The following is a 12,396-nucleotide window of genomic DNA, read 5'->3' on the forward strand; positions in this document are numbered from 1 at the left end:
CTGGAAGACTCATTATTGTTATGAAATTCACTCTCTTCAAATAGACACATAGATTTCCCACAATCCCAGTCAAAATTCTAACAGGCATTTTTAAACAAACTGACAAAAAATCTGACAATAATTTATACTGCTGCAAGGATCAACAAACACATAAACTAAACAGGCAATGGCTCCTGGCTTCAGATCGGCACAGTTCCACCATTGTGGCCATCTGGGGAGTGAACCAGTGGGTGGAAGATTTCTCTCTGTCTGTAACTCTACCTCTTAAATAAATTAATTTAAAAAAAAGATCCTTATGTTAAAAATAAGTGTATTATACATAACAAGCTCAGTTATTAATTCTAAGCAAATTCTTTCTAAGATTAATATCACAAAATTATAATAAAGAGATTAAAATTTCTTTTTTATGTTTATTTAGTATAAAACAAAACTAGGTAGAGTCCTGATTAAATAACAGGTAAGACAATTTATTAATTTTTGAAGAAGAGGAAAATCGAGAATTTTGGTTATGCTATGGTTTAAATGTATCCCTCAAAATCTCCGGTGTTAGAAACATAAACCACAAATCCATATGTTAATGCTATTCGCAGGGGGCCTTTGGGAGGTAAGACAAGACAAGTCTTGTGGGTGGGGGCCCCTGTAAGACAAGAAGCAAGCTGAGCAGGGAGTTGGCTGTCTCTCACGTGATGCCCTCCAGGGCACTGCGATCCGACAGGAAGGCCCTCACCGGATGCTGAGCAGAAGCTGGGCCACGCTCCGGGACCCCCCAGCCTCCAGAACGGTTCTGCGTGGACCACCGTCTGTGGTATTCAGCTATCGCAACACAGGTAGTACACCCCTTCTGGGTTGGACATAATTTATTTTATGAAACATGCAAAGTCTGCACACATAAAAGGCACTGTCAGACAGAACTAGGAAACTTCTAGAAGAGTGCTGGTGACTGAAAGGATAAAATAATTCAACACTGGGATATTCTATCATTTTTAGGTATTTTATAATTTCTTTTACTCTGACCAATAGAACATATTTTTCATCATGTAATGATAACGAATAGCCTGAGCAGTCCAGGAGATGACTCACCCAGGGCTGGGACGAGCAGAGGGCGAAGATCAGCAGAAGTACTGTGTGTGTCATCTGACGGGGTGCAGTACCACCTAATAATCAGAGCAAGCAGAGAGGCAGGCAGAGAGGAGACGACTTTATATTTCCCAGTGAAAGCATACAGAGCTCTTGGAGGAAAGAAGAAAGCTGAATATCAAGCTAACAAAAAAACTGAGATGATGTTGCATTTCTACTGTTATAAAAAAAGGAAGAGTTGTCAATTTGTATTTTTAGGAGAATTCGAAAGAAAACACACTACCAGAAAAAAAATCTGTTCCTCTTCAAATTCTTCCCCTCACAATGGCCATCTCCACCCTAAAATTAGAAACCAAGCTAGTAAGAACCAAGGATAAGAAGGCAAACATGTTCTGGTAAAATTTTTACTGTTTCAGTGTTAAATTATATGTAAACTACTAAATGATAAACATGCAAATCAGGCTAAAAGATTCACTTCAACACTTTTAAACAATCTTCACGACACAGCTGAGCACTGCTCCAGAATATTCTGTGTTAGATCCTAACCTGTGTCCCATGCTTACTGGATAAACTTAATGCTCAGAAATGGTTGGCACTCCCAGACAGTAAGACCTCACTTCATTATGTATTTAGAAACTTTTCTCTTATTATAAAGCTCTGAAACAAGGCTAAGAATAGTCAATGATCAAACATCATTGAAATAACAGGTGATCAAATAAAGTTATATGACTTAATATAAGCTGTAGTTTTATTAGAATGTAGCAATAAGGCAGTTTTTATAAATTAACGCTCAAATTAAGAATACATGAATAATTTGGCCGGCGCCAAGGCTCACTAGGCTAATCCTCCACCTTGCGGCGCCGGCACACTGGGTTCTAGTCCCGGTCGGGGTGCCGGATTCTGTCCCGGTTGCCCCCCTTCCAGGCCAGCTCTCTGCTGTGGCCAGGGAGTGCAGTGGAGGATGGCCCAAGTGCTTGGGCCCTGCACCCCATGGGAGACCAGGAGAAGCACCTGGCTCCTGCCTTAGGATCAGCGCAGTGCGCTGGCCGCAGCGCGCCGGCCGCAGCATGCCAGCCTTGCGGCCATTGGAGGGTGAACCAATGGCAAAGGAAGACCTTTCTCTCTGTCTCTCTCTCTCACTGTCCACTCTGCCTGTCAAAAAATAAAAAAAAAGAATACATGAATAATTTAAAAATTATATATTTGAAATCAAACTTAGGTGAATGTACACATAGCCACACAGATCTGGGATGTATCTGCAGAACTCTCTAGTCAGCATTCCTGCGCATGCAACATTAACAGAAAGGGTTTTTTAAACCATACAGTGATTCTGGGATTCCCTGAATTTTCAGCTGCCGCATTTTCTACTCTACATCTGGCAGCTTCCTCTTCCTTTCAGTTTGTGCATTTCCTGTATTCTAAAAAGTAAATAGAAACAGGACCTTAATTGAGGAAATGGTGAGTGTTTGCTAAGGAAATACAGCCAGAAATAAAAACACCTGAACTTTGTACCTGGGGCTTGTTTTATAACTTACAGTGAAACTATGTAATAAAGGTATTCCTCGTGATCATCGTCAAATAGAACTAAAGTGGCTGCATAGGGAGCCTTGTTCTCTTGCCTAAGTCACTCATTTACAGTAAAGTAAGGTAGGGTTTCTCTCTGGTTTTAGAGCCTAGTAAATGTATGTATACACTACTTCAACATATTTTTAAGACACCTGGAAGAGGTTCCTATACAGCTGGGAAGTGCTTGGATCTGATAAGGTAATTAAAATCACCGTATCAATGGCAGAGCCAAGAACAGAACACACAAGTTGTTACTCCCTATCTTATGTTTATAAGACATGTCACATTTTCTTGGGCTCTAAAATAAACTACAGACTCAAAATTTAGGACATTTTCTGAATTCTGACATTAATTTATTTTTTTCATTAATTTATTTTTTAATGTTTGTTTATTTTTATCTACTGGAAAGGCAAAGCAAGCAACAGAGACAGAGACAGAGAGCAAGTAATCTTCCATGTGCTGCTTCACTCCTCAAATGCCCACCACAGCCAGGGCTGACCAGGACCCAAGAATTCCACTTGGGTCTCCCATGTGAGTGGTACGGGCCTGAGAATTTCAGCCATCATTTGCTGCCTCCCAGGAGACCTTAACAGGAAGCTGGCTGGAAGCAGAGGAACTGGAACTCAAATGGGCACTGTGATATGGGATGCAGGCATTGCAGGCAGTGGCTCAGTGCCTGCCCCTGAAACTAATTTATTAAAAGTGTTTGGGCTACCCTTACATGCAATTTGAATCACTTGTCAAAACTGGTTTTAATGGGCAATATAAATAAACCATAACCAACAGATGACTTCTGGTGATGTCTAATAACTACCTGTTTCAAGGTCTTTTTTTTTTTAAGTTCATCTTTCCAGGAGTTCTACATCATATGAGAATTATCTATTTACTTATCCTAGGAGTGCCACCCTGTCTCAGGAGTCCTTTCTTTTCTGCGTTAGGGTGTAATCTCAGTTCCTGGGGGCGCTCACAGGAAGCAGGTGGAGCACATGCAGCGCATTCCCATCCTCCCATCCCCAGGTTCCCAACTTACCCAGTCACTCAGTGAAGTGCACACGAGTAAGGCACCCAAGGTCAAAGTTTAAAGCCACCAGATAACTTTGTGAACTCTGTAACGTGGACTGTGGAGCTTTATCAAGTTCCAGGCATGGCCCTAAATGTCACAATTAAGTGTCTGATAACTCCCTTATCCAGATGCTTCAGAGACTGAGTGGCCTGATTTACAAAGCTTCTTTACATAGTTTTAGATCAGGTTTTATAGATTTTTAATTTACTAAGATCTCCCTAGTAAGTACACATGATTTGTCAGTAATAAAATGTAACTGATTTAATTTTTAAAAACAGAGACTATGCAGTCAGTACATCACACGCAGAGAAGACCTCACAAGCGTGGGACAGAAGCCGTCCAGGAGCAAGCTCCGACGCAGTCAGTACTTTCTGAGAGCACTAATCTGGATGCTGAACACGAGATTTCCAAATGAAATTCAAAATCTCTCCAGTGGGCCGATCGGGGACAATTCAACAAGATTACTGATGTGTCGCTCTGAAAGCAGGTACACAGCAGGGACAGACAGGGGAGTCAAGAGGAAACGAGAGAGGAAGAAGCCACACATGCGGACAAGCCTGTGGTGAGGACAGGCACGGTTCACAGCGCTTTCATTCTCCTTGGCGTGGCTCACCTGCCAGATGCCTGATGACACACACGACACAGACACGACCTTTCCTGGGACACAGGGGTCACCATCACACATTCAAAGGAGAGCTTGTATTCACTACTGCAGAAAGGAGCTTACAGAAAACGGTCGTAATGGGTTATTCTTGAAAATACAGGTATGTTTACAGAGTCCAAGGACGGCAAATTTTTCATATTTTGTCAACTTTAAAACAGTAATAACTAAATTTATGCAGAGTAAAAAATTCTAAACAACATTCCTACAAAAACTATTAAAAAAAAAGTTTTACCTCTTGCTTTTCTTGCTTATGGTCCATGTGAAGTAAAGTTTGTATTTTAGATGAATCTGTTCTCTTTGAATCTTTCTTCAGCATTTTTACCTGCTTAACTTTTGCAAAAATACATAAAACAATGATAATTTGTTATTCCTATCCTGAAATTTTACTTTCCTTTTCAAGAACTTCAAAACAAGATTATGATGTCCACTAAAGTCACTTTTTTTTTTTTTAACAAAGAAATCAGTCATGAGTTGTAATGGTAAATTATTCTCTCTGTAACTTTATAAAAAGTCTATCAAGTATTTAAAGAAAATACTGGGACAGACACTTGGTGCAGTGGTTAAGACGCTGCCTGGGAAGCCTGCGTCTCTTATCAGTGGAGCGCCTGGGCTCCAGCCCCAGCTTTGCTCCTCACTCCAGTTTCGTGCTAATGTGCACCCTGGAAGGCAGCAGGTGATGGCTCAGAGCCTTGGGCCTCTGCCATCCATGTGGGAGACCCAGACTGAGTTCCAGATCCCTGGACGTGGCCTGGCCCAGCCCTAGCTATTGTGGGCATTTTGGATGTGTGGATGTGGACCAGTGGATGGGAGATGTGGCTGTATTTGTCTCTCTGTCTCTCTCTGCCTTTCAAACAAATAAAACAAAGATTTTTGTAAAGAAGACATTAATTTTGAAAAATTCTAAGGGTAACTGTTCAGTGCATTAAATCATTCCTTGAGCAGTACAAGTACTGTATTCTTGCTATTATATTAACTTTTCACAAGGTGTCACTCTTCTTCAAAGAAATATTTACCTAAGGCCAAAAAAACAAGCTTGATTTTAAGATAAATCTTAGGTTTATAAATATTAACCTCCTAAATACCTGGATGCCAGAAGTACATATAACATTCCTGCTGTTCTGTGGGCAAATACTCATGGAAGAACACATAGGAAAGTGATTTACTCCAGATCATATGCTGAGCCAAATCCACCTTCCTTAATACTGTCATTCTAACACTTGAATAACATGAAGCAAACAAAAACCTCAGCCTTAAAGTGGTTTTAAACCCCCCTTTTAAAAATATTTCAAGTTTCACCCTTGTTTGAGTAAGGGGAGAAAATCTCATCCACTGAAAATATTTTTCTCAGCACTTCACTATTTTCTAGCTCCACCACACTATAGAATGTAAGTTACATTGTTTTTAAAAGTCTTGTAAATGATATCTGGATTCGTAAAACTATGAAAAATATCTGTACCTTCCATTCCTTTCATCTCCTTAGAGCATATTGTGAAAGGCAGTTCTGGGAAATGGAATTCTTTTCTGTCAGATCTGGAAAAATTCAGCTTCCTTTTGTTTCCATTTGCCACCTGGCCACTTTGACCCTTACATACACTCTTCTCCACTTGGCTCTAAACAAACGAACAAGAGTCAGCCTGAAGAAACATGCAGAACTATTTGTAGAATAGTAAGTCTAGCCATTTGCATGATTGTATTATAGAAGAGAGGTATAACAATTTAATAACTAATAAATAAAACAGAATATTATTAAACATATAAACAGATCAAACTCCAATAGAAGCTTCACAAAATATTTTAGCATATTTAATATTCTGAGAATAAAAGCCTTCATCATGAGAGCGATAACCTTAACTTTTAATTAAAAAAAAAAAAAACTTTCGTTTGAAAGGCAGAGAGAGCAAGAGGAAGAAACCGACAGAGATCTCCCACCTGTTAATTCACTCCCTAAATATCCACAAAACCAGGCCTGGTTCAGGCTGCGGCCAGGAGCCAGGAACCCAGCAAGGATACAACTACTTGAGCTATCACCAGTGTCTTCCAGGATGTGCACTAGTAAAAAGGTGGAATCAGGAACAATTTTTTTGTTTTTGAAAGGCAGAGGGCCGGCGCCGTGGCTCACTAGGCTAATCCTCCGCCTTGCAGCGCCGGCACACCGGGTTCTAGTCCCGGTTGGGGCACCAGATTCTGTCCCGGTTGCCCCTCTTCCAGGCCAGCTCTCTGCTGTGGCCAGGGAGTGCAGTGGAGGATGGCCCAGGTCCTTGGGCCCTGCACCCCATGGGAGACCAGGAAAAGCACCTGGCTCCTGGCTCCTGCCATCGGATCAGCACGGTGCACCGGCGGCAGCACGCCGGCCGCGGCAGCCATTGGAGGGTGAACCAACGGCAAAGGAAGACCTTTCTCTCTGTCTCTCTCTCTCACTGTCCACTCTGCCTGTTAAAAATAAAAATAAAAAAAAAAAAAAAAAAAAAGAAAGGCAGAGTGACTCAGGGAGAGGGAGAAGGAGAGAGAGAGACAGAGACAGAGAAGGATCTTCTGTATGTTGGTTTACTCTCCAAACACCTGCAAAAGGGTATGGCTGGGCCATGCCAAAGCCAGGAGCTAGAAACTCCACCTTGGGCCTCCCACGAGGTGGCAGGGGCCCAAGCCCTTGGGTCATCTGCTGCTGCTTTCCCAGGTGCCAGCAGCAGGGAGCTGGAAGGGAAGCAGAGGAGCTGGGACTCAAGCCAGTGGCAGCCAGCTGTACAACACCAGTCCCACCCTAACTTTCTTAATCAATCACCTGCTCTTAGATAGGTTTGTATTATTTTTTTCAAAGATTTATTTTATTTATTTTTAAGACAGAGTTACAGAGAGAGATGGAGGCCAGGAGGGAGGGAGAGAAAGGAAGAAGGAGAGAAAGAGAGAAAGAGAGAGAGAGAGAGAGAGAGAGAGATCAATCTTCCCCCAACTGGTTCATTCCCCAATGGCTGCAACGGCTGGAGCTGAGCTGATCTGAAGCCAGGAGCCAGGAGCTTCCGGGTCTCCCATGCTGGTGTAGGGGCCCAAGCACTTGGGCTATCCTCTGCTGCTTTCCCAGGCACAATAGCAGGGAGCTGGACCATAAGTGGGGGAGCTAGAATTCAAACTGGCATCCAAATGGGATGCCAGCATTGCATGACAGGGTTTTAACCCACTGCACCACAGCGTTGGCACCGGTTTGTATTATTTTTAACTAAAAATAAAGTTTTTGAAAGACAGAGAGACATGAGATAGAGAGCAAGCCCAGCTGGGAGCTGGGGACTCAATATGGGTCTCCCAAGTGGGTGACAAGAACCCAAGTAAGTACCCAAGTATCCAAGTACCCAAGTAAGCCATCACCTGCTACCTCCCAGAGTACACATTATCAGGATGCTGGAATCTGAAGCGGAGCTGGGACTCAAACTCAGGCACTGTGATAAGGGATGTAGGTGTCCCAAACATCCTAACTGCTACATGAAATGCCCTTCCTTCAATATTTTCCTATAAACAACAGATTCGATTTGAAATAAACTATTTTCCTATGTAAAAAACAGGGGAATGAACTACACTAATTATTTTTTCTGAGGAAAGTAAGTTGTGCTTATTTGCCATCTGCTTTTTATTTTTAGGATTATTTATTTATTTATTTATTTGAAAGTCAGAGTTACACAGAGAGAGAAGGAGAGGCAGAGAGGTCTTCCGTCATCTGCTGGTTCACTCCCCAATTGGCAGCAACAGCTGGATCTGCACCGATCTGAAGCCAGGAGCCAGAAGCTTCTTCCAGGTTTCCCATGCTGGTGCGGGTGCCCAAGGACTATGGGCCATCCTGTACTGCTTTCCCAGGCCATAGCAGAAAGCTGGATTGGAAGTGGAGCAAACCAGTACCCATATGGGATGCCGGCACTGCAGGCAGCGGCTTTACCTGCCATGCCACAGCACTGGTACCAGTGATCTGCTTTTAATCTATCTACTAAAATATTAAAAACATTTTTTGGAAGTGGAAACCCAAAAGTTCTTGTGTCTTTAAAAGATTTACTTATGTATTTATGTACACATGTATTTATTTATTGAAAAGTAGTATGAGAGAGAAAGACGGAGAGAGAGAGACAGAGAGATCTTCCATCCACTGGTTCATCCCCCAAATCTTGCAACAGCCAGGGCTGGGCTAGGCTGAAGCCAGGAGATCCAACTGAATCCCCTAAGCAGGAGGCAGGAACCCAAGCACTCGGCCCATCATCTCTTGCCTCCCAGGCTCATTAGCAGGAAGCTGGGTCAGAAGCAGAGGAGCCAGGACTCGAACTGGCACTGAAATCTGGGATACAGGTATTCCAAAGGCAGCTTAAGTCTCTGTGCCTACCTCCCAGTCCTCTTGTGACTTTTCAGGGTAGAAACCTTAACTTACTATACCCAAGTCATACATTAAAAAATACACAAGTAAGATAAAGGATATTACCTAAAACTCTGAAAGCCATAAGGAAAAGATGGCCTATTTCCATCTCAGGAACTGAAACAAAAAGATATTCAAAGCATACTTTTTAAAGTGTTAGAGCAGCAAAGGTTGAGAAAAGGGAAGGGAGGTCACACTCAAGAGGCCACATCTGAGTGGCCAGCTTCTTGCCTTACTTGCACGGCACCTCCATCATCCTGCCTGCTGTCAGACACAGCTTGTCCAACATACTGTAAAGAAGTGCGTCTCCTTTTTGCTCTTTCAGCTAACCTGTTATTTAAAAACGAATGAGAAGTTATCAGAACTCCCCAGCAGGGCCACTGTTGTAGCTACAACAACAAGTTACAGCATGGAAATCTACTGTTTGAACACTGAGCACCGAAATGCAATGTCCAGCCTTCAAGTGCTCCAAGGAGGAAAGTGGGAACGTGGAGAGAACTACTACAAGGTTAACACCAGTGGAGACACCATGTTGTGGAGTGACTCCTGCTGGCTCCCTTCTGTATGTTCTGAAATTGCGTCTCTTAACCTCTGGGTTTCCCAGTTTATGAGCCTACTGTTCAAGACCAGTTTACCACCATGATTACTGGCATCATGGTTTTGGGGTCACCTCAATAATGGGCGATTGCGTTCTGCAGCCTGATATACCTTCTGACTGACACAGGCAAGTCCACTTGCCTACCTCTGCGACCTACAGCCCAAACCTGTCTGTCAGAATCTGCTTGGGCTAATGCAGAGTTTCCTTACCTAAATCCACAGCTGTCTCCCTAAACTGAAATGTGACCTTAACTCCTTGCTAGACAGATCCTCAGCAGGCATCACATTGCCCAGGAATAAGCAGACTCATGTTAGCAGTCTCTCAACTGTATGAGAGGCTGTATCTAAAACTGGCCCAATACACTGCTTTCCTACTAAAATACTTGAACTCGAAAAGCTACTGAACTAGAAAAAACTAATTTTTTTTTACTGTCCTTTCTCCATTGAGAGAATCTGCTTTGTAAAAAACAAAAATGAGGTCCCCCTTATTGTACCAAATGCTATGGTTTGGATACTGTTTTTTTCCCAAAGGTTCATGTGCTGGAATCTTGGTCTCTAGTGTTGACAACGTTTAGAGGTGGTAGAACCTGTAAGGGGTGAGGCCTTGTGGGAACTGATTAGGTCTTTAATAATAACTCATGGTTTTTCTCTTGGGAGCACATTTTCATTCTCTTTAGAAATACCCGGAGGGGCCAGCATCCCATGACTAGGTGCCGGTTCAAGTCCCGGCTGTGCTCCACTTTCGATCCAGCCCCCTCGCTAATGCACCTGAGAAAGCAGTAGATGATGGATCAAGTACTTGGGCCCCTGTCACCCACGTGATAGACCTGGATGCAGCTCCTGGCTCCTGGCCCAGCCCCAGCTGTTGTGACCACTGTCAGAGTGGATCAGCAGATTGAAGCTCTTTTTCTGTCCCTCTCTCTATGTCACTTTTTCAAATAAATAAATAATTTTCTAAGGATTTATTTTATTTATTTCAAAGGCGGTGTTACAGAGAGGCAGAGGCAGAGAGAGAGAGAGAGAGAGAGAGGTCTTCTATCCACTGGTTCACTCCCCAGATGGCTGCAATGGCCGGAGCTGCACCAATCCAAAGTCAGGAGCCAGGAGCTTCCCCTGGGTCTCCCACGCGGGTGCAGGGGCCCAACAATTCGGGCCATCTCCACTGCTTTCCCAGGCCATAGCAGAGAGCTGGATCGGAAGTGGAGCAGCTGGGACTTGATTCGGAGCCTATATGGGATGCCAGCACTGTAGGCAATGGCTTTACCCATTACGCCACAACACCAGCTCCAAGTAACTTTTTTTAAAAATAAAAAAAAGTACCAAGAAAGCAAGTTGTAGTTAACAACAATCTAAGGGAAGTCCCTTAGATCTGTGCTTCCTTGCTGGCACTTGTACCCCTTCTTCATGAAGTCGGTTCCATTTGCTTCTCTGCTGTATTGTGATGCAGCCAGAGGGCCCTTGCCAGGACACCAGTGCTACGCTGTTGGACCCTCCAGCTACCAGAACCATGGAGTCAGATAAATCTCTTTTCTTTTTAAAGTGCCCAGCGTCAGATTTTTGTTATAGCAACACAAAACAGACTAAGACATCAAGGCACACATAAGAACTTAGGAAATGGGGCTGGCAATATGGTGGAGCAGGTTAAGCCACAGCCTGAGATGCTGGCATCCCATATAGTTGCCGGTTCAAGTCCTGGCTACTCCACTTCCAATCCAGCTTCATGCTAATGGCCTGGGAAAGCAGTGGGGGACAACCCAAGTGTTTGGGCCCCTGTACCCCTGTGGGAGACTGGAACAGAATTATTGGCCCCTGGCTTCAGCCTTGCCCACTCCTGATTGTTACAGTCATTTAGGGAGTGGATGGAAGATCTCTCTGTCTCTCCCATTTTCTCTAACTCTTTCAAATAAGTCAATTAAAAAAAAAAAAAAAGAACTTAGGTCACATCACTTCATTTCTCTTCAAAAGGGAAGATAATTTCCTAAAGAGATTTTTTAAAAAAAATAAATATGGTTTTTCCAAAAGACATTAGTGAAAAATTAAACATCTATATTACCAAGAAAAGTTAATTTCTTTTATAACATTCACAAGAAGTTCTCAGTAAATGATCTGTTACATGAATATAACTTCAACATATCTTTTTAAAATTTAGTTTACACACAGATACTATCCATGTGTTAAGTCACATTTTTGTTATTTTAAACTAAAACACCTGAGAAGCTACTCAGAAAGGGAGGTGGCTTACTTTAGTTTATAGGTTTGGAGACTCACAGTCCAAGGTCAACTATGCCTGTCAGCCGGACACCTGGTGGAGGCTGGTAGTGCCCGTGCAGAGGAAAATCAGACAGCCAGAAAGCAAAGACAGCAGCTATGCCCCCTCTCACTTCTGACAGTCAACCCTCGCAAGAGAACCACCTTCTAAGAGCACACCATATGACCTACAGGTCTTCTGCTGGGCCTGCCTCCTAGATGCCATAATTAGATCAAGTCTCCACGCTGAATCCATTACCCATTAACATTAATCCATTAACTATTAACACAGGACTGCAGGGACCAAGCCCCCATAATACAGGGACCTTTGCGGGACACCCAAACTGTTCTCAAACCATAGCAACCATTATGCAGGAACACTGCATTACTTAGGTCTCTGCTCTGTTAAAGCTCACCTTGGATTGGGGTGGGAGAGATTAGAGTTGAGATTTGCAGTCATCAAATTACCACAGGTCGGATTGATGGGTGGCATTGTCATACAGCCTCCAGACTGCGCATCTTCTTTCATGCTGCTGGAATTAGTGCTGGAATTGACGGGGCTGGCTGGTCTGCTGCTTACAGGTCTGGTGTGCTCGGACACAGCGCGAGCATCTTCCGTTCCATCCTGTCGACAATGTTCCACTTCATACTCTGTCTTTTTCAGTTCTGAGATAGCTCCTTTTCCGCCTTTAACTTTAATAACTCTGACTTTGATCTCCTTGGGTTTTTTCTCTTTTTCCATTTCCTGGAACAGGTACATCCAAAATCTCATCCATCAGAACAGTTACTTTTTTCATT

General features: G+C 43.2%; 1 protein-coding gene across 13 annotated transcripts in view; it reads right to left on the reverse strand.

Moving 5' to 3' along the window:
* Positions 1–451: 451 nt before the first annotated feature.
* CDKL3 (cyclin dependent kinase like 3) overlaps positions 452–12,396 on the reverse strand; it is a 48,249-nt gene continuing 36,304 nt past the window's right edge. For 5 of the 13 annotated variants that reach the window (XM_089335859.1, XM_051844233.3, XM_089335861.1 and 2 more), the window contains 6 exons: positions 12,015–12,343; positions 8,991–9,084; positions 5,827–5,980; positions 4,603–4,700; positions 1,361–1,416; positions 452–1,154 (listed from right to left, as the gene is read on the reverse strand). In XM_089335859.1, the coding sequence (XP_089191985.1) occupies positions 1,034–1,154; positions 1,361–1,416; positions 4,603–4,700; positions 5,827–5,980; positions 8,991–9,084; positions 12,015–12,343 (852 nt within the window). In that variant the 3' untranslated portion in view covers positions 452–1,033. Of the gene's footprint in view, positions 2,496–4,591; positions 4,701–5,826; positions 5,981–6,893; positions 8,225–8,990; positions 9,085–12,014; positions 12,344–12,396 lie in introns of those variants that run through there. The other 8 variants (XM_089335860.1, XR_016236108.1, XM_070076106.2 and 5 more) reach the window with 8 other exon arrangements.

The sequence above is a fragment of the Oryctolagus cuniculus genome, chromosome 6 (assembly GCF_051225735.1).
Source record: "Oryctolagus cuniculus isolate XC-2025 breed Fujian yellow rabbit chromosome 6, ASM5122573v1, whole genome shotgun sequence".
NCBI lineage: Eukaryota > Metazoa > Chordata > Mammalia > Lagomorpha > Leporidae > Oryctolagus > Oryctolagus cuniculus.